The sequence below is a fragment of the Herpailurus yagouaroundi genome, unplaced genomic scaffold (genome assembly GCF_014898765.1).
Source record: "Herpailurus yagouaroundi ecotype Mexico unplaced genomic scaffold, PumYag 141, whole genome shotgun sequence".
Taxonomy (NCBI): domain Eukaryota; kingdom Metazoa; phylum Chordata; class Mammalia; order Carnivora; family Felidae; genus Herpailurus; species Herpailurus yagouaroundi.
Genome location: NW_024412396.1, coordinates 1,446,947 through 1,468,623, shown reverse-complemented (window position 1 = coordinate 1,468,623; position 21,677 = coordinate 1,446,947). Strand labels below are relative to the sequence as shown.

At 49.2% G+C, this 21,677-nt stretch overlaps 1 protein-coding gene across 3 annotated transcripts; it reads left to right on the top strand.

The window, feature by feature from the left end:
• The first annotated feature begins 5,067 nt into the window (after positions 1-5,067).
• Positions 5,068-21,005, top strand: SALL2 (spalt like transcription factor 2). Of its 3 annotated transcripts, XM_040476600.1 has the most exons (4): positions 5,069-5,860; positions 16,135-16,452; positions 16,573-18,977; positions 19,437-21,005. In XM_040476600.1, the coding sequence occupies exons 1-4, from the start codon at positions 5,788-5,790 to the stop codon at positions 19,842-19,844; spliced, it is 3,204 nt and encodes a 1,067-aa protein (XP_040332534.1). In that variant the 5' UTR covers positions 5,069-5,787; the 3' UTR covers positions 19,845-21,005. The 3 variants fall into 3 exon arrangements, with proteins under 3 accessions (XP_040332532.1, XP_040332534.1, XP_040332533.1); XM_040476598.1 differs by having other exon boundaries at positions 5,068-5,860; positions 16,135-18,977; XM_040476599.1 differs by lacking the exon at positions 5,069-5,860 and adding an exon at positions 15,505-15,746 and having other exon boundaries at positions 16,135-18,977.
• Positions 21,006-21,677: the final 672 nt, after the last annotated feature.

Genomic DNA, 21,677 nt, shown 5'->3' with positions numbered 1-21,677 from the left:
TGATCTTCACTCCCTCCCTTTGCCCCTAAAACACCATGGCAACTGCCACCTGAAAGAGGCCAGGCGGAAATCATCTAATAAGACCAGGGATTGTTTGACCATGCTTTCTTATTTAGTCAATTTTTGCAAAGGGCACTTTCCCCGTACTCTTTATTGCCTGACTCCCTGAATGCTAGCAAGACCAAAAAAAAAAAAAAAATCTGGTAGTGTAGGTAGTTATGGGAACTGAAATTTGTTGTAGATATTTCCTTGTCGATCTGGAAATCTTGTTTAGGAGTTAGACATTTGAGTCATCCCCCAGGTCTGCAGCCGGAAAGTGAGGTCTATAACAGAGGCAGAAATCAGTGGGATGGCTATAAAGTATCACTGGGACCAAAAACCAGGCAATGCCAATCAGGCATTGCTGGGGGCAATTTCAACCTGCCATTTATCAGCTCTTTATGAGCTAAGCCTCAGTTTCCTCATGTGTAAATTGAGGTGTTCTGCATGTCTAAGATGATAATTACATAATACTTTCTTTACAAAGTTATTTTAAGGGTTAAATGAGATTATACAGTCAAAGGGTATGGCACACAGAATGCGCCTAAACTATGATTACCCTTATCAATAGAAACATCCCATGCCTTTGTAGATTCCGAACTTAGTTCTCCTGCAATTAACATCAGATTCCTTCCTCCTCGTAGGACCCTAAGTCTTCTGGAGGGAGAGGAACTGCCTCCACGATGCCTCCTCTTCTACAAATTAGGAAAAAGGAGGGGTGCTCAGAGAAGCGTGTTGTCCTGACAGAAGAGGCCTTGAATAAAATGCCCCCAAAAAATGTGCTGGGCCCCGATATGACTATAGTTGTATTTTTAGGACAAAAGCCACTCTGAGTTTAGAAACACTTTTAAATGACTTAAAAGCACATTAATCCCAGGGTGCCTGGGTGGCTCAGTTGGTTAAATGGCAGACTTTGGCTCAGGTCATAATCTCAAGGCTCATGAGTTCCAGCCCCACATGGGGCTCTCTGCTGTCAGCACAGAGCCCACTTCAGATCTTCTGTCTCGCTCTTTCTCTGCCCCTCCCCTTTTTATTAAAAATTAAAAAATTAAAAATTAAAAAAAATCAGCAAACATTTGGCCACCAGGAGTTACTACATGTGAAAGGTGTGTTATCTATTCTGGCCACAGGCTGGGCTCCCTTCCCATGTACATGGATTTCCTGCAACACTGCAGTTGCCTAGGAATCTAGAGCTCAAGGTTTAGAAACCACCAAACACAAATGCCTCTGCAAAAGAATCATTTAAGAGTTTATTGAAAACTCTTAGGCCCCACCCCTAGAGATTCAGTAGATCTAGGAGAGAGAGGAGGAATGTGAATTCGGTAACTCCCCGTGTGACGGGTAAGCAAAAGGGACGGTGAATCCCGCGGGGTGTATAAAGCTCTGGAAATTAGCATTCCTCGCTGGCTCCTCGTCTTTCTCTTCCAAGGACCTCATTCCGATCACCTTTCCTTTGTTTCTCACAGTTCAGGGCTTCTTTAACGGGGGTGTCGTGCGGACATCACAAACCAAAACGTGTTGGAAAATCTCTGAGAGTCCAACATAATGACTGGTTTTCTTTAAAAAGCAACAACTCATCTTTGCTTTTTGAGGACTGAATTTTGATGCTAACAATACCTTCACATCTGTTTGTACTAAGTCAGAGGCAACCTGTGCTCACAAATGAAAGATGCAGGGATTAGGCTCAAGTGGTCTGGTTTGATAATTGGCTCTGGGATGTAAACACCACAACAGTACTTTAAGCTATTCCTGAGGAGAGAAAAAAAACATTAGGCTAACAGCCAATAGAAAAGCCAACACAGAAAATGTTGATAAAATTAGAAAATAGCATAAGAAGGAGCCACAGAGCCAAAAGAAAGAGCCCGTCTTCACCACCAGCTCGCCCCATCCAGAATACTCCCCCAGAGCCTCCCAGGCTCCTACACATGGGAAGGAACTGGGGGTAGAGTGCCAGGAGAAGTCCCTTTTTCCTATCCTTCTTTATCTTCAATGCCCTTGAGTGCCTCTTCAATTTCTTGGGAATGCAAGCGCTTAGTTTACAAGGTCAAAAGACCATGAAATGTTTTCCAAAAATCAAATCGTCATTTGAACAATGAAAAGTGTTTTAATATTCTCTTCTGCTATTAAGTCGGTCTCTCTGTCTCTGTGTGTGTCTCTCTCTCACTCTTTTTCTCTCTCTCATTTCTCTCTCCTCCTTTCATTTTCTCGCTCTTTCTCTCCCTCCCTGTCCCCCCTTCCCCTCCCCTCTCCACTTCACCACACACAGAAACCCCTTTTCAAAGGGGCTTTTTTCCAACTCAGTGAAGTAAAGTCTTTGCCCCTTTGTGGGGAAGGCTCATTAACATTCCCACAGCAGCATCTCTTCAAGGATTTTACTTTTGTAACTCTGTGGGGAGGTCAAGAGGCCACAGAGGAGAGGTAAAAGGAAAAAAATGGTAAATGGGGGAGGGCGGAAGAAAGGAGAGGAGGGGAAAGAGTCCTTCCTTTCACAATAAGGCCAGCAAAAAGGAGGGAGGGAAAAAACTAGGAAAAGACAAGACAGGCAAGACCCAGGAAGGACACAAATGTTGGACCCCCACTTCTGCCCTCAGACATCATAGACTCTTGCGAAGACCAGGAAGCTATATTATTTCTCTTGTTTCTTCCCCACCCCACCCCACCCCCCAAAATGGAAGTAAATGATGGAAACAGTAGGCTGAGAGAGACAGGATCCAATCTATTCCACTGAGGAATTAGAAGCTTCCCTGGTCTCAGGGTCCCCATTTCCCCTACAATAGCCTGGTGATAACTGCACCTGCCGCACAGAGAAGTTAACAGGATGAATTAGACAATGTCAGCAAGACTTCCAAGAGCGGAACATGAGGGAGCCACCCAGGGTCCTGACCCCGAAGAACCGGGAATATAATGGAGATTCGGTGAACGCCAAAGCAGAGATCAGAGGGCTTCCCAAACCCCTTCAGATGTGGGTACCTGCCTCCTCATTTCTCACCAGCAACCTTCCAGCCATCTGTTGTCTCTCTCTCCCTTTCTTAGCATTGTCACCCAGCCTGGACCTGGGTAAGGGAGGCAATCGGGGGAATTTTGCACCAGACACTGTGAGTGAGCTTGGTTTTATTTTTCTCTGAAGACGCACCCATCAGAGATTTATATCACAAAACTCCAAAAGGGAAAAGAATTCTCACTTTCCTAATGGATGGTGTTTCAGACGCTCTCTCATCTCAGCCAGGAGAGTAAAAGGTAAATAAGATTAGGAGAGGACTTACTGCGTCATAGGGAAGAGCTGGGACACAGCTGGATAGTCTATGCCCAGTAGCACAGTTTTACTCAGACACCACGGGACACCATGGCCAGAAATTAAAGAATAACTGAATCACCCTTAATGTGCAGGCTGAGAGCAGATACCTCGCTGGTTCCCAAATGATGTATTTTAGAGATGGAGAATTTTTCTTGATGTTTATTTTTGAGAGAGAGAGAGAGAGAGACAGCACAAGTGGGGGGGTCAGAGAGAGGGAGACACAGAATCTGAATCAGGCTCCAGGCTCTGAGCTGTCAGCACGGAGCCCGACGTGGGGCTGGAACCCACAAACCCTGAGATCATGACTTGAGCCAAAGTTGAACACTTAACCAACTGAGCCACCAGGCGCTCCTGTAGAATTTTTTTTTTTAATTTTTTTTTCTACGTTTCTTTATTTATTTTTGGGACAGAGAGAGACAGAGCATGAACGGGGGAGGGGCAGAGAGAGAGGGAGACACAGAATCGGAAACAGGCTCCAGGCTCCGAGCCACCAGCCCAGAGCCCGACGCGGGGCTCGAACTCACAGACTGTGAGATCATGACCTGGCTGAAGTCGGACGCTTAACCGACTGCGCCACCCAGGCGCCCCTAGAATTTTTTTTTTTTAATTTAAATTCTAGTTAGTTAACATACAGTGCAATATTGGTTTCAGCAGTAGAATTCAGGGATTCATCACCTCCACACAACAGCCAGTGTTCATCACAAGTACCCAACATCCATCTAACCCATCACCCTTCCTCCATCAACCCTCAGTTTGTTCTCTGTCTTTAAGAGTGTCTTGTGGTAAGTTTCCCTCTAGAGACAGAGACATTTTTCAAGGTCAAATATGATATCCACAAGGAAATTCTTTCTGCAGAATCCTTGTCAGTTTTCAGCCTCTGTGAGAAATTACTACAGAGAGCTTACCCATTTACTGGAAAGTCCATTACACTATTAGAAAGTTCCTTCATACTGAGCTGGAAGTGCCTCCTTTAGATTCTACTCTGGAGTAGATAGAACTCATCTGTATCATCCTTTCAGATGTAGTATCCCTTCAGCACCAAGAGCTGTGATGTGGGAGAAACAAAAAAAGTCACTAGCTCTGTTGTTATTTTATTTTTTAATGTTTTTATTTTTGAGAGAGAGAGAGAGAGAGAGTACAAGCAGGGGAGGGGCATAGAGAGGGAGACACAGAATCTGAAGCAGGTTCCAGGCTCTGAATTGTCAGCACAGAGCCCGCCACAGGGCTCAAACTCACGGACTGTGAGATCATGACCCGAGCCGAAGTAGGACACTCAACTGACTGAGCCACCCAGGAGCCCCATTATTTTAAATGAGATTCCTTAAGACCAATCACTTTTTTTTTTCATGCTAGGAGCCTGGTACCTTTATTGTACCTTTAACAATACAGAGGAAAAAAATGCTAGCCTGCCATCAGGTGTACCTGGCTTCCAGGCCTGCCTCTGTTACATGATGGCTGTGCAACCTTGGATAGATTACTTAACCTCGCTGAGCCTCTTGCTTATCTGCGAAGAAAGTCATCTCTGGAATGCCTGGTTGGCTCAGTTGGTTGAGCAGCTGACTCTTGATTTTGGCTCAGGTCATGATCTCACAGTTTTGTGGGATCGAGCTCCACATAGGGCTCTGCACTGGCAGCTTGGGAGTGTCTCTCTCTCTCTCTCAAAATAAATAAATATTAAAAAATGAAAATAAAGAGAATCATCTATAAATAGGAGTGGTCAGAGCTGTAATATTCAAAATATGTCACGTATATGAAAATATCCTTTAAATTATAAAGAGACCTCTTTATATTTAGTTTTATTATAACGACTGTCCATCTACACTCAGTCTTTTCGCCAGCCTTTCATCTCCCCAGTTTCAACTGGTGGTAGCTGACTTCTTGGCCTCATAATCAGGATATACCAGAAAGTTCTTATTTCAGCTTTACACCCCAGAAGCAGTCGCATCATCAAACAAGGTGGCATCGAATCATGAGAGAACCAAAAAGCACTGTGGAGACCTGGGATGAAGAGTTAGAAAAACAAGCAGGGACATTTTCTGAACAGACAGCACAGGGAGAGGCCTGAGCCCTGGCAGTGAGGAGAGGGTTAAATCCTTCCCTCTGCAGTACAAAAGAAAAGAGTGTGCGGAAAGATTAGGATTTTTGCTTTTACAATGGGAGCTGCAGAAGCGTAGGGAAGAAGCTGAAGAAAAAAAAGGGGGCGTCTCCCCTTTAAAGACTTGCAGAGATTGAGAGAGAAAGAGAGAGAGAGAGAGAGTCAGGGACAGAGAATCAGAGGGAGCGCGGGCCAGTCTGTCTGTCTGTCTCTGGGAAGGGAGACCATCTCTGCTTCCCAGTGATTAGCACTGGGGGAGAGGCATCAGTTGGCTTCAGACCCAAGGGGAGACCAGACCAGGTCACCCCGGTTAGGACTAAGTGAGCTTTGCCCCTCCCTACCCCACCTCCACCCGGGAATGTCTCGGCGAAAGCAGCGGAAACCCCAACAGTTAATCTCGGACTGCGAAGGTCCCAGCGCGTCTGAGAACGGTGGGTGCCTGGGGAGGGGTGCGGGAGCCCTGAGTCCCAGCCCGTGTGGGTCAGGCCAGGGCAAGGGAGGGCACCCGGGCCACGGGTGAAGCCAGGGGAGGACTTGGTCATTGGGGGTTTGAAGAAGTTGGATGCAGAGAGTAGCCAGGCATTGACCTGTGCTTGGGGAGAAGCCCCGCTGCTTGGCTTTTCTCAGATTGGATTCTGTTTGTGTTTTCCTTGTTTTTCTCCGGATGAAATGGAGTTTTCAAACTGGCTCTGTCTCCCCACCCAAGAGTTTTCTCCTCAGGTCCCCCTTTGCTCACTGGTCTTTGTGTCGTTGCTAAGTAACCTCCTCAGACCTGGAGGCCAGTCTCTTAGGGGTGGGATTTTCCCCCCTTTTCTTTCTGGAGAGTTGGGTTGCAAGAGAATGAATTGGATAAACGTGAAGGTTCCCCTGAGGGAGAAGAGAAAAAAGTTTCTCATTGTTGGGCTGAGCTGAGAACAGATCAGAGCTCCCAGAGGGAGAGAGCTAATGTCGGTCAGATGCAGCCTGGCTTGGGGTGCGGATCCGTGTCACCTAGGGTAGAGGCTGGAGGAGAGGTCTGGATGAGGGACTCAGGTTTGTGCTTCAAGGGAGGCCACGGTGAAACAAAACAAAACAAAAGTATGAATTAACGTACTTGCATCTGTTTTTAAAGTAACAGATTTTCTGGGGCGCCTGGCTGGCTCAGTAGGTAGAGCATGCAACTCTTGATCTTGGGGTCGTCAGTTCCAGCCCCGCATTGAGTGTAAAGATTACTAAAGGAATTAAATAAACTTAAAATAATAAAGTAATAGATTTTCTTTGTGGGGGGGGGGGGAGAATTTTATGTATTCCTATAATAGTCCAGTCAGAGGCAGATAGTAGAGTAACTTGGGGTATTGAGAAGTGACATTGCCCAAAGTCTCAGAAACACTTAGAGCACTTTGTCAGGACCAAAACAGGTTTCCTGATGCTCTGGGCTAGTGGGCTCACTCTACTAAATTAGAATTTTTCAAATTTGCTTGAACGTGGATCCAGGGTAGAGTCTGGGAATCTATATCTTTGCAAGTGTCCAGGTAATTCTTAGGCTCAGGCAAGTTTTGGATATACTGTATCAGTATATGGCTATGTATGTTCACACTGTGAAAGTCTGGAAGTTCTGCCCCTTAGGGATAAACTATTTAGCAAACAGTTGACTCATTGGGCAGTGCAGTGTGGTACTAAGAACAAGGGTTCTAGCAAAAAACAAAACAAAACAAAACAAAACAAAACAAAACAAAACAAAACAAAAAGAAAAACAAGGGTTCTGAAGTCACACTTTCAGGATTCAAATCCTGGTTAGCTGTGCAACTTGGGTTCGTTTACTTTGCCTCTCTGTGCCTGTTTCCTCATCTGTAAAATACTAGCTACCTCATTAGGTTATCATGAGGATTGGAATGAGTTAATAGGTGTAAAGCACTTGGAAAGATAAATAGCATAAATAAGTGCTCAATTTATGTGGTATAGTAGTCCCTAGCATAACTAAGTACTTAATGCATGTAAGTATTGTTATCATATGTGAGGACAGTGGCACTTCCTGCGAGGGCTGAAACCTGACCAAACCTCAGGCATCTCTTGGTGAACTTCAGTCCTTCTCTATGAGATGTGTGCATGAAAAGCTCTAGGATAATGTATTTGTAGTGACTAAAACTGAGTCATGGGTTAAATTTACCTTTCCACCTGTTGTTGTAAAAAAATGACCTGAGATGAAATCAGTGCTCCCCTGTGCTATGGAACAACTTTAACAGACATACTGTGTTTTGGGTAGAACACATTCTCCTCAAGTCACTGCTTTGCTGGGGTCCCACTGTGCCCATATTTAGAGGTTCATGATGGTGGCATCCTTCCCTCCTGGGACACATTAGCCTTCCTTAATGCTGCTGCAGGCCGGATGTTTCCTCCTCCGGCTCTACAGGAGACTTCCCGTAGAGCCTCGGAGTTGCCTCTCAGTCCTGCTCCCCTGCTGGCTGGATTGTGGAACAATGCCGAACCCCTGCCCCCTCCAAGAGACAATTTCTCCTCTCCCCACACTTCCCAAGTCTGCTCACCCACTCCCCGTAGTACCACTGTTGACGAAGAGCTTGTGCAGGCGTCAAAAGAAATCTTTCACCACTGCCCTGAGTGGATTCTTAAGCCCCTTGTGCTATGGCTTCCACTTGGGGCCGTGAACACTCTGGGGCATGGGGTTGCTGCTACAGAGTCATCCCTGCAGAAACAGTGCAGGCTCACATCCGATGGCAGCAGCAAATTCCGGCTGAATTTTGCCTTTGAGCCAGAAACGGTCAGAAACACAAAGGTAAGGAGTAAGAAAGCAGTAGTAACCTCTGAAGGTCTGCCTAAAGAAAGCAAAGGGCTTTCTGATCAGAATTCTCCGGGGCTACTTCCACGCCCTGGAGTGTCACCGAGTCACATCTGGAAGGTGAGGTGGCTGTACCAGAGCAAACCTAAAATTCCTTCCTCCTCGTGTAAGACAGATAACTTTCCCATTCCCTCCTTTTCCATCGATACGGTTTCTATTTGCTTGTGTGATCTTCAGGCGGCTGACTTTTCCTTCTACCCCAGAAACATTTTTTTGTTCTGCATGCCCCCAAATTAGGGTAGGGAGGACTCTCTGTCCTCTGGCGTACCTGTGAAACTACGGGCTTCCTCATGAGCATCAGCAGACATTTATTTAGCAGGCTAGGGTGCAACCGAAGTTTTCAGGAGGCTTTGCCTTCTTTTGGGCAACGTTTACCATACCTGACAAGCAAATGCTCAGCCTTTGTCGCACATGTCCAAAGCCTCATCTCTGCAGTGACCTGAGACGTCACCAAGAAATGGTCTGAAAACCTGTTTTCTAGCCCTGTTTTTGTTCAGCTTCCCAGACCAGAACACCAAAACCTAACAGAATAGTTACTGCACATAAGTGATGAGAAGGAAATAGTCTTTTTACTTAAAAACTCTGGAGAGAGAAAAAAAAAATCTCTCTCCCCTACAGAGTCTAGAAATCTGGATTAGGAACATACGAGATGTGAATAGGGAAAACGTAAACTAGTACATCTGGGAAATGAAGGAAACGATCAGAAACCCAGATATTTAGTGAGAAGGAGAAACCAGGACAACAGCCAAACAGATCGAGAGGGAGAAATGGAAGCTGGCAGACAGCAACAGCAGCAAAAGGAGAAGGAAGGCAAAAAGAGAGTTCTGAGGGCTCTGATCTCTTTATATATGGATGTAGAGAGCATAATCCCTCAGGGTATTGAGTCTAAGCCTTTCAGCCCTAGGTACCCCTGGGTCAAAAAGAAAATATTTCTGAGTAGATGGAAAGTAACTCGGGCCAGGTGCAATATGGAGCACTGGATCAGGAAGCAGGAAACCTGGGTTGTTGTTTTTTTTAATTAAAAAAAATTTTAAGTTTATTTTTGACAGAGACAGAGTGTGAGCATCAGCTGGGGAGGGGCAGAGAGAGAGGGAGACACAGAATCCGAAGCAGGCTCCAGGCTCTGAGCTGTCAGCACGGAGCCTGACACGGGGCTCAAACTCATGAACTGTGAGATCATGACCTGGCCCGAAGTCAGACGCCCAACCAACTGAGCCACCCAGGCACCCCGGAAACCTGGGTTTTAATCCAGCTTTGACCTTGAAGCTACATGACCTTGGATGAGTCCATTCTTCCCCCGGGGGCTTCAGTTATTGGTCTTTAAATAATAGCACTTCTAGGGGTGCACCTGGGTGACTCAGTCAGTTGAGTGTCTGACTTTGGCTCAGATCATGATCTCACAGTTCATGGGTTTGAGCCTGTGTCAGGTTCCGTACTGACAGTTCAGAGCCTGGAACCTGCTTCAGATTCTGTGTCTCCCTCTTTCTCTGCCCCTCCCCTGCTTGTGCACTGTCTCTCTTGCTCTCAAAAATAAATAGACGTTAAAAAAATTTAAATGATAGAACTTCCTGCCAATATTTCGGGAACATTTACTATTTGGCAGGTACTATGCTAGCCCTACACATATTTCCCCTTGATTCCTCCCAACTCTATTATTATCTCCATTCAATTTGTTTTAAGTTCATTTAGCTATTCATTTGAAAGACATGGCGTGCAGGGGAGGGGCAGAGAGAGAAGGAGAGAGAATCCCAAGCGGGTTCCATACCGCCAACACAGAGCCCAACCCAGGGCTCAAACCCATGAACCATAACATCATGACCTGAGGTAAAACCAAGAGTTGGACCCCCAACTGACAGAGCCAACCAGGTGCATCTCCATTCATTTTTTTTTTTTTTTTGAATGTGTGGTAAAATATACATAACAAAATTTACCATTTTAACCACTTTTAAGCATATGACTCAGTGATTAAGTATATTCACAATGTTGTGCAACCATTACCACCATCCATCTCCAAAACTCTTTCATCTTTTAAAATTGAAATCCTTGGGGCGCCTGGGTGGCTCAGTCAGTTGAGTGTCCGACTTCGGCTCAGGTCATGATCTCACAGTCTGTGAGTTCGAGCCCCGTATCGGGCTCTGTGCTGACAGCTCAGAGCCTGGAGCTTGCTTCCGATTCTGTGTCTCCCTCTCTCTCTGCCCCTTCCCTGCTCATGCTCTGTCTCTCGCTGTCTCAAAAATAAATAAAAACATTACGAAAAAAAATAAAAAATAAATAAAATAAAATAAAACTGAAATCCTATACCCATTAAACAATAATTCCCCATTCCCTTCACTCTGCAGCCCCTAGCAATCACCATCCTATTTTCTGTCTCTATAAGTTTACCAATTCTAGGTACCTCATATAAAGGAATTACACAATATTTGTCCTTTTGTGTCTTGCTTGTCTCACCATGTTTTCAAGGCTCATCCTTGTTGTAGCATCTGTAAGAATTTCAGTCCCTTTTGAAGTTATACCCCCATTTTATTTTATTATTTTTTAATGTTTATTTATTTTTAGAGAGTGAGTGAGTGAGTGAGTAGGGGAGGAGGTGCAGAGAGAGCAGGCTCCTCACTGTCGGCACAGAGCCAAACGTGGGGCTCGAACCCACAAACTGTGAGATCATGACCTGAGCCAAAATCAAGAGTCAGATGCTTAACTGACTGAGCCACCCAAGCACACTATCCCCATTTTATTTTTATTTTTTATTTTATTTATTTTTTAAGTAGGCTTCCTGCCCAGCACAGAGCCCAACATGGGGCTTGAACTCACGATCATCTTGAGATCAAGACCTGAGCTGAGATCCAGAGTCTGACACTTAACAGACTGAGCCACCCAGGTGCCCCTATGTCCCTCATTTTAAAGAGAAATCCAAACCTTAGAGAAATAGAGAAACTTTCCCAAGATCACAAAGATCTTGAAAGTGCTGGGACGATAACTCAGTCCTGTTTGATTCAGAGCTGGCACTGTTGTTTTTTTTTTTTTAAGTTCATTTATTTATTTTGAGAGAGAGATTGAGAGAGTCCCAAGTGGGGTCCGTGCTGTCAGCACAGAGCCCAATGCAGGGCTCACAAACTATGAGATTGAGACCTGGCGCTGAGATCCAGAGTCGGACGCTTAACCACCTAAACCACCCAGGCACCCCAAAGCTGGCACTCTGAATCACCTGGCCCCAGGGTGGGGGGGGGGCGGGGAAGATCAGATCTCTGAAGTCCTTACCAGGAGCAAAAGAGTATGAATTCTTTGCTAAATGCTGAGTCCTTTGATGTCAGAAAAATGTCTCTTAAAAAACCTTTTCGGTGTTTGATCTAAGATATTCCTGTTTAGGAAACAAACATATTTTTCTCACTTAACATCCCATGTACAAATTATCATGCCTGTTTGCCTACGACATTGCACAGGTCACAGATGCATTACTAGGTGTGGGTGGCCTGGCAGATGAGTGTGTGTGTGTATTTAGGAGAGAGAAGTGACAAAGAGAAGATAGGACATTCTCCCTTAGAAGTAGTCTATAGCAACAGTGCAGCAGTTACAGAATCCATTCATGTTAGCATTGGCCCAATGCTAACAGTAAGTTTAGGCAGGTGCTTACATAGTATACTTTGTTTCTTCAGTGGCTGGACGATGCTTGAACTGTGTGTAGAACAAAGCCTTTATCTTAAAATTAGAAATATAGCTCAAGGGGCGCCTGGGTGGCTCAGTCGGTTGAGCGTCCGACTTCAGCTCAGGTCACGATCTCACGGTTTGTGAGTTCGAGCCCCGAGTCAGGCTCTGGGCTGATGGCTCAGACCCTGGAGCCTGCTTCCCATTCTGTGTCTCCCTCTCTCTCTGCCCCTCCCCCATTCATGCTCTGTCTCTCTCTGTCTCAAAAATAAACATTAAAAAAAATTAAAAAAAAAAGAAATATAGCTCAAGATGCACATACCCTGGGAAAGGCAATGCAGTCACTTAAATTCACAGTCAGGTGTAAATCGTTATCAAAATCTGTTCATGGAAGCTGGATACGAGAGAGCTGACCTCTCTCTGCCGGCAGAGCAGAGAGGGAGCCAGACAGGAAGATTTGGCCCTGGGCAGCTGGTTTTGCCTCTGTCCTAATTTGGGCCAGGTAAGATTTGTGAGCCGCAGGGTAGAAGGTTCCCTGGGAAGAGCAGTCCTCTGAAAGGTACCGTGGCTCTCATCCTTCCTGTACACTGGAATCGCCTGAGGAATTTTATAAACACACTGATACCTGGATGCCACCCTCAGGGATTCTGAACTCATTGATCTGGGGTGTGGCCTGGATATTGGATGTTTCAAAGCTCTCCCAGTATTTTTAATGGGCAGCAAAGTTTGAGAACCGCTTTTTCAACTCTACCATTCTGCTGTGTACTCCGCACCTAATTTTCTTTGTTCTCCCAAGCCTAGAGCCGCAGTTTAGAGAGCTACCTGGTTTCCCTTTTCATTGTTATTCTGGCTCTTTATAAATTTAAACAAGCATGTCCAGGTCTTAGTCCCTACATCCATCCCAGACTTTGCCTGTGACCCAGGATAGCTTACCTACCCTTATCTGCTATCTAGGGACACCATTACCAGCTTAGTTTATTCCTGTGTTTATGACTTCATTCGTGTCTGCCTAAGAATCCTGCCCCCCTTTTCAGGATAGGCAGTGAGTGCAAAGTGCTGAGAAATAGAGGGTTCCTCTTACAGGTGGCTGTTGATCCGTCACCTTTCAGCAGGGACTAAATTTACCTTAAAGAAGAGTGCAGGTCAAATTACCCATCAGAAAGCAAGTTTCATTAAAGAGCAAGAAAGGGGACAGTGTTTCCCAGGAGAAGATGAAAAGAAAAGGATTTCTTTTCTTGTCGGAAGACTTGACAAAACAGCAACTTGATATCAAATGTTCAATGCTAATTAACAAATGCTGGGTAGAAAGCTTCCACCTGATTCCCTCTCCCTTACTGAGGCCAGAGAGCAAATGGCAGGTAGGAGCTACACAGGGCCCTTTCTCTGGCGTTAGAGAAGCCACACAATGTTGGTGTGCTTGAGAAAGCACTGGACAGGAGTCAAAATTCTGAATGCTTGCTTCACTGAATTTCTGTGTGAACTTGGGAAAGTCACTTATCCTCTCCAAGCTTCAATTTCCTGCTCTGTAAAAATAAACAACACTGCATGAACCTGTGACTTTCCATAACTGAAATAGATCCCCCCTCTCCCTCGTTGTAAGGGTCAGTCCTGAAAGCACAGAGCCCATCTTTTTCAGAGCTGTCGTTCGTAATATTTAGATACTCATGATTATGTAAAGTTTCAAAACATAATTCGGTAAAATGTTTTTGATTTAAAAAGACAGCAAAATTCGTGTTGAACAGTGAAGTGGATGGTGCCAACATTAGGTCCAAAAAAGACTCCTCCAGAAAAGATTCCTTGCCACTGGCATATGCCAATATTAACCAACGTCTTACCTCAGAAATTAATAAGATGATGGGGCATCTGGGTGGCTCACTCGGTTAAGTGTCGGACTTCGGCCCAGGTCACGATCTCATGGTTCTTGAGTTCAAGCCCCGTGTCGGGCTCAGAGCCTGGAGCCTGCTTTGGATCCTGTGTCTCCCTCTATCTCTGCCCCTCACCCCACTCACACACACTCTCTCTCTCTCTCTCTCAAAAACAAATATTTTTAAAAATTAAAAAAAAGAAATTAATAAGATAGTAACATGAAAAACTGATCTAATTTTAGCAAATGTGCATTTTAGGTTATTTTCATTGTTTTGCCACTGACAATGTAAATTCTCTAACCCGTAATATTTGGGACTCCCCCCCCCCCAAATTTAAAGTCCCGTGTGTTCATATTAACATGATTTGTCAAGAGTTTTCCAAGTTTTTGTCACCACAATATTTCTCTGAGAAAGACAGCACAGCTACAATCTTACCACTTTACAAAATGAAAATGGTGGCATGATTAACCACTGTGCCTCAATTTACCAGCCAGGCAACGATAGAGCTGGGATTAGAGCGTCGTGGGTTTACTGATGCCGAGGCAAACCACAAAACTAAGGACTTGGGGGGTCACTTCCTGTAAGTAAGATTAAACTCTTTCCCGAGGTGGAAACCCTATTAAGACGCATTTCAAGGTAGAAAGAGAACGCAGAGTATCTGGTCTAAGAGACATCATACCCCTACTTATCCCGTCTGACTACGAGGTGGCCTCTGTGGCGGTGAGCTAGTGTTATGTCCTTTCTAGGCATTCAAACCAGCTTGGGGCTGAAAGGGCTTTCCGCCCAGAGAGGCTGCCTCGTAGCTCCCACCGCATTTTCTCCATTGTTTCAGGAATTCCCCTCCCCCCAGGTTAGAGCTAGGTGGGCCTCTGTAGGCCCCTGCAGGCCAGCGTCTCCCCGGACGCAACTGTCCTTAACAGTGGCAGTGTGCCCTGTGCTGCACGAGAAGGGCAATGGAGGAAGAAGACGGGCAGGGAAGAGCTATTAAAGAGGAGGTGCTCCGGGAATAAGCACGAAGTCTATAAATCAGGTGTGAGCCCGGTGATCTGTGGAGTAACTTGCATTGGGCTATTCTGGGGGGGGAGGGGGAGGGAGTGAAGGGGCTCAATGTTCCGCAGAGAGGAGGGTCCTGAAATGACTTCCTTGGAAATTATGCCTTGCAGCCTCCCACCCTGAGAAACTTCTTTTGTGGAGGGGGATGGGGGTAGGGTGGGAATAAAGATGAGGAAGACTGGACAAAACTTGGGGTATTTAGGGGTGCGGGTTTTGATAAGGCGTGGATGTCCTGGGCTCCCCCTCCCCCTCTGGCCCTCAGAACCTCTGAAATCAGACCACCCTCTCTGGAGTCCACGTTTTCCAGGCTCAGCGGATCCTTTATCCAAAGAAAAATAAGAGAAGCCTATCGCTTTGCTCTATTGAGCAGAGCTGTGTTTCCCACTGTGCCCCCTTGAGCCCGAGGGGGGTGGGGGCAGGTCTAGGCAAAGCCATCTGGAGAAGGGGGGGAGCTGGCAGAGGGCGAGGGAAGGTGGACCCCACCACGCCCCACAAGCACCTGTCACTGAGCCTCCGGAAACCTGCTAGGCTCTGGGCTCCCGCCCCACACACCCACCTCCCACTCCCCGCTCCTGCCCGGCTCCCCAGCAGCTCCTCCCCCATCTCCCCTCTCCTAGCTTTCTCGCTCCAGCTCCTCCCCTCCTCCGCGCCTCCTCGCTCCCCTCCCCCTCCTCCGCGGCTCCCTGCCCCCGCCGCCGCCGCCGCCGCCGCCGCCGCGGATCTCCATCTCCGCAGTCTGGGCCGCTGGGTGCAGAGGCTGCCGCACCCCGGCGGCCACCGCCGCCTCCCCCCATCCCGATACCCATTGTCTCCCATTCTACCCTGCCCTCCACCCACCCCACCCCCCCGTCCCTACAACCATGGCGCACGAAACCGGGAGGAGCTCTCGTCTCGGGGGGCCCTGCGGGGAGCCGGCGGAGCTTGGAGGTGCGGTAGGGCCCTGCCTGGGCAGGGGTGGGGGCGGAGGGCACGCGCGCGGGGTGAGGGACTTCTCAGCGGACGGGATAAAATGCACGATTCTCTGCGTAGGGCCCCCTGCTCACACCCATTCCTTGCGCCCGCGGGTGGCCCGGGGTTGGGGGGTGGGGGACCGGCAGGCGGAGGCAGGAGCTTGAGTGTGCCTGCTCCCCTGCCCCCATGCTGGGGTGTTTCGTGTCCGGACGGGTCACCACTGAGCTCTAGCCTTCGGCTTGGCCTGATGGTGAGCTCATCTCCCCACCCCCCACCAAGCGGTTACTGGGTTCCTTGTTAATTAGAGCCTTCGCCTGCCCATCCCAGCCGCACCACCCACGCTCTCTCCTTGTCTTCTCCCTAGGTGATGCTAGCGAGGAGGACCACCCCCAAGTCTGTGCCAAGTGCTGCGCACAATTCACTGACCCAACTGAATTCCTCGCCCACCAGAATGCGTGTTCTACTGACCCCCCTGTAATGGTGATAATTGGGGGCCAGGAGAACCCCAGCAACTCTTCGACCTCTTCTGAACCCCGGGCTGAGGGCCAAACTAGCCCCCAGGTCATGGAGGCAGAGCACAACAACCCTCCGGATTCTGGGTCCTCTGTGCCCACAGATCCCACCTGGGGCCCTGAGCGGAGAGTAGAGGAGCCTGCCGGGCACTTCCTGGTCGCTGCCACAGGTACGGCAGCGGGGGGAGGCGGGGGCCTGATCTTGGCTAGTCCCAAGCTGGGAGCGACCCCATTACCTCCAGAGTCCACCCCCGCACCCCCCCCTCCTCCTCCTCCACCTCCGCCCCCAGGTGCAGGCAGCGGCCACTTGAACATCCCTCTGATCTTGGAAGAGCTGCGGGTGCTGCAGCAGCGGCAGATCCATCAGATGCAGATGACTGAGCAAATCTGCCGCCAGGTGCTGCTGCTTGGCTCCTTAGGCCAGACAGTGGGCACCCCTGCCAGTCCCTCCGAGTTACCTGGGGCAGGGACTGCCTCCTCCACCAAGCCCCTGCTTCCCCTCTTCAGCCCCATCAAGCCTGTCCAGACCACCAAGACCCTGGCACCTTCCTCTTCCTCTTCCTCCTCCTCCTCCTCCTCCTCGGGGGCAGAAACGCCCAAGCAGGCGTTCTTCCATCTTTACCATCCACTGGGGTCACAGCACCCTTTTTCTGCCGGAGGGGTTGGGCGCAGCCACAAACCCGCCCCCGCCCCCTCCCCAGCCCTGCCAGGCAGCACAGATCAGCTGATTGCCTCGCCTCACCTGGCGTTCCCAGGCACCACGGGACTCTTGGCAGCACAGTGTCTTGGGGCAGCTCGAGGCCTCGAGGCTGCTGCCTCCCCAGGGCTCCTGAAGCCAAAGAATGGAAGTGGTGAGCTGGGCTACGGGGAAGTGATGGGTCCCTTGGAGAAGCCTGGCGGACGGCACAAGTGCCGCTTCTGTGCCAAAGTATTTGGCAGTGACAGTGCCCTGCAGATCCACCTGCGCTCCCACACGGGTGAGAGGCCCTATAAGTGTAATGTCTGTGGCAACCGCTTCACCACCCGCGGCAACCTCAAAGTGCATTTTCACCGGCATCGCGAGAAGTACCCGCACGTGCAGATGAACCCTCACCCGGTGCCGGAGCACCTAGACTATGTCATCACCAGCAGCGGCCTGCCCTATGGTATGTCCGTGCCGCCGGAGAAGGCCGAGGAAGAGGTGGCCGTGCCAGGCGGGGGCGTGGAACGCAAGCCGCTGGTGGCCTCCACTACAGCACTTAGTGCCACCGAGAGCCTGACGCTGCTCTCCACCGGTGCGGGCACAGCCACGGCTCCCGCGCTCCCTGCTTTCAATAAGTTTGTGCTCATGAAGGCAGTAGAGCCAAAGAGTAAAGCCGATGAAAACACCCCTCCGGGGAGCGAGGGCTCAGCGATCGCCGGGGTGGCAGAAAGCGGCACGGCGACCCGAATGCAGCTGAGTAAGCTGGTGACTTCGCTGCCCAGCTGGGCGCTGCTCACCAACCACTTTAAGTCCACAGGTAGCTTCCCCTTCCCCTATGTGCTAGAGCCCTTGGGGGCCTCCCCCTCTGAGACCTCAAAGCTGCAGCAACTGGTAGAAAAGATTGATCGGCAGGGAGCCGTGGCAGTGGCGTCTACTGCCTCGGGCGCCCCCACCACCTCCGCGCCCGCGACCTCAACCGCTGCGGCATCTGGGCCTAACCAGTGTGTCATCTGCCTCCGGGTGCTGAGCTGTCCTCGGGCCCTGCGCCTGCATTACGGCCAACACGGAGGTGAGCGGCCCTTCAAATGCAAAGTGTGTGGCAGAGCTTTCTCCACGCGGGGCAATCTGCGTGCACATTTCGTGGGCCACAAGGCCAGTCCGGCAGCCCGGGCCCAGAACTCCTGCCCCATCTGCCAGAAGAAGTTCACTAACGCCGTGACTCTGCAGCAGCACGTTCGGATGCACCTGGGGGGCCAGATCCCCAACGGTGGCACCACGCTCTCGGAAGGCGGGGGAGCTGCCCAGGAGAATGGCTCCGAGCAGTCCACAGTCTCCGGGGTGGGGACCTTCCCCCAGCAGCCGTCCCAGCAGCCATCCCCAGAAGAGGAGCTGTCTGAAGAGGAGGAAGAGGACGAGGAAGAGGAAGAAGACGTGACCGATGAAGATTCCCTGGCAGGGAGGGGCTCAGAGAGCGGAGGTGAGAAGGCGATATCAGTGCGAGGCGATTCGGAAGAGGCGTCTGGGGCAGAGGAGGAAGTGGGGACGGCGGCGGCGGCGGCGGCGGCGGCGGCCACGTCTGGGAAGGAGATGGATAGCAGTGAGAAGGTGATTCAGCAGCCTTCCCTGCCGCCCCCGCCGCCACCACCCGACAGCCTGGATCAAACACGGCCCATGGAGCAGGGAGGCAGCGATGCCGCAGGAGGCATGGAAGAGGGGGGCAAACCAGAGAGGAGCTCGAGCCCACCGTCAGCACACACCCGGGAAGGGGAAGGCGGCGGCGGCACCTCGGCGGAGGAGCTGAGCACGCAGGAGGCGATGAGAAAGGAGCCGGGAGAGAGCAGCAGCAGAAAGGCCTGTGAGGTGTGTGGGCAGACCTTTCCCGCCCAGGCAGCCCTGGAGGAGCATCAGAAGACCCACCCCAAGGAGGGGCCGCTCTTCACTTGTGTGTTCTGCAGGCAGAGCTTTCTCGAGCGGGCTGTCCTCAAGAAGCATATGCTGCTGGCTCACCACCAGGTACAACCCTTTGCTCCCCACGGCCCTCAGAATATTGCTGCTCTTTCCTTGGTCCCAGGCTGTTCACCGTCCATCACATCCCCGGGGCTCTCCCCCTTTCCCCGAAAAGATGACCCCACCATCCCATGAGCCTGTTTTCCTGCTCATGACCCAGGGAGCAGAAACCGAGAGCTCTGTAGAAGCACCTCCACAGGATTTACGAGCCCTTATTTGTCTTTTTTCTCTGAGTCCTTCTGTGGTACATCCCCCGTGGCTTCTCTCTAGTCCCTGAGCTTGGAAATGGCTGTGCTTGCCAGGGGGATGGCCCCCTGATGAATTTTTTCTTCCCTCTTCACTCACTGTACCTGAGGAAAATAGTTTCTCTGCAGCTTTCACATTTCCAAGGGGATCCCCCTCCAGCTTCCCTGGGGTGACCCCTCTCCCCCCTCTCCTTTCTTCCTCTCCCTTTCCCTTTGGCAGGTGCACCTGAGCACCCACATTTGGAACTGCAGCCCAGCCCGAAGGGGCCGGCAGCTGTCCCTGGAGGGCCCAGTGCCACTCCTCTCTGGTGACCAGGTCAACCTGCAGGACTTCCTGTCCCAGGATGTTCCTGCCCAACTGGTGAGGGTAGGTCCCCTGTCTTTCTGGAACCAGTACACAGCTTTCCTGTCAAGGGACCTGCTCACCAAGCCCCGGAGTTCCGGCTCCACCTCCACTACCAGTTTAGGTCTGGCACCACCAGTGCTGTTTGGCCCAGGAACTATGGCTGGGAACGTGCCTCCAGCAATGGGATCCAGAGAGGCCAAGGAGAAGAGAGCCCCCCTCTTCCTATTTCGGTCTCCTGCATCCAAGGCAGTGCCTGAGAAGCCCGTCAGAGAAGAAAAGTAGCAAACTGTACATTTCTTCTTTTCCCTGCTCTGGAAGGTGCCAGCAATGAAGATACAACAATATCTGTATCTGGCGGCTCAGCCCTAAGGGGTAGGGAGAAACGAAGAGCATATAGGACATTCTTCCCAGTAAACTCCCATTCAGGCAAAGGTGTTGGCTGGTCAGTTTGCCAAGACACCTCCAGCTTCTCCTGTTCCTTCATCATGGCCTGTCAAAGTTAGGAAACGAGCAGATGTCTTAGCAGCAGGTCTCTCGTGGGATCTTTTGGGAAATGTGAAGTTCATGTCTTTAACAAGCATTATTGGTGAGGGTCATTGAAGGAGGAATGATGGAGAGTTGAAGAGCGTTGCTAAAGCATAGGGCTTGCTGGGAACACGTGAGGTTAAGAAAGGGGCATGATGTGAGGGAGGGGACCTCGAATTCTCGATTGGATGGGTCTCACGAATGTTCTTTTGGACTGTTAGTGACTTAGTGTGCAGCAATGCACCTCAGGTCATAGGGGATTTCCTAGCACTAGTGTGCTTCTAGTTTTAGATAACTCCCTACTTTGTACCCTGGCCCCTTGTATTTTCCTTGTCTTCCTTTCTCAAGGCCTGTTTCCTCCCCATTTTGCCTGTCTATGGACCAGGGCTTATGTCTTTGCCACCGTCTGGTTCTTAGAGTCCCAGACCTTGGGAGATGAGCTCTAGGTGGTTTTCTCCCTGCCTCTCCGTCTTGTAATGAGATGTAGTATTTACTCTTAACATAGGATCATTTGGAACAGGAGTCCTGAGGGGGAGAGAGTGAGGGTTCTGCTATTGATTGACTTGAATGATGGTTTCTCCTCCAAAGGTATAGGCTCCAGAGCTTCCTAACATAGTAAAATGTGAAGAGCAGACAAGGGAGATATTAGTGTCTTTCCCTTTTCATTAAAAGTGTTTTAACCAAATATTTGTGTGTTTTTCCTTATTTCATGACTAAATAGCCAGCTGGGGTGTGATACGGGCATTCCCTAACATTGAGATTCCCTTCCCACCTACATCTCCTGCCAAAGCTGAACATATGGTGTTGAAATATTTAATTTATTCAGTCTTGTCCTAAAACAACCTCCAGTGAATGTAATTTCCCTGTGGAAATGGAGTTTATGTTCTCAAAAAGTAAAGGATTTGTCCGTTGTGTGCAGTCATTGTCTAGATTCTTTTCTTTGCCTAGAACTTTCCACCATCAGGCTTTGTGGGGTTTTTGTTTTGTTTTGTTTTGTTTTGTTTTGTTTTGTTTTGTTTGGAGGTTGGAAGCTGTTTCTTTATTGGTCCTTCCTGAGCCCCAGGGTAGCCTAGCTGACATCATTTAATCTCCAGAACCAAGATGAATTAATCTTTATGATCCTTGAGATCTGATGTTATAAACAGAAATAAAAAATGATTCAACACTAATAATTTTTACCGACGGGATAATTTAAAGCAGGATTCTCAGCAGAGGAAGTACATGGCGGGTGGGAGTGTGAAATGAAACATATATACATTCTTTACCTTGTCTGTCCACAATGTGGTAGGGTTTAGATTTGACCCTAAGACTTTGGGTTTTGAAAAAGAACAGTCTCCAGACTTTGTTTGCGCTTGTAAGATTATAATATCACTGTATCTTAGTGCTAAGGGGATGGGGCTGGTAAAATGATTTGTCCAAAGTTACTCAGCCAATTAATGGCAGTGTTAGTGCTACCACCAGTGATCAGGGATGGTGCTTGTTTCTTGCTACATCATTTTAGACTCCCGATGTGAGGCTGGCTAGAAGACAGAAAGGAGGAGGTGAGTAAACCTTTTCTTGGCTCGATTCAAGGTAAAGAACCAACATTTG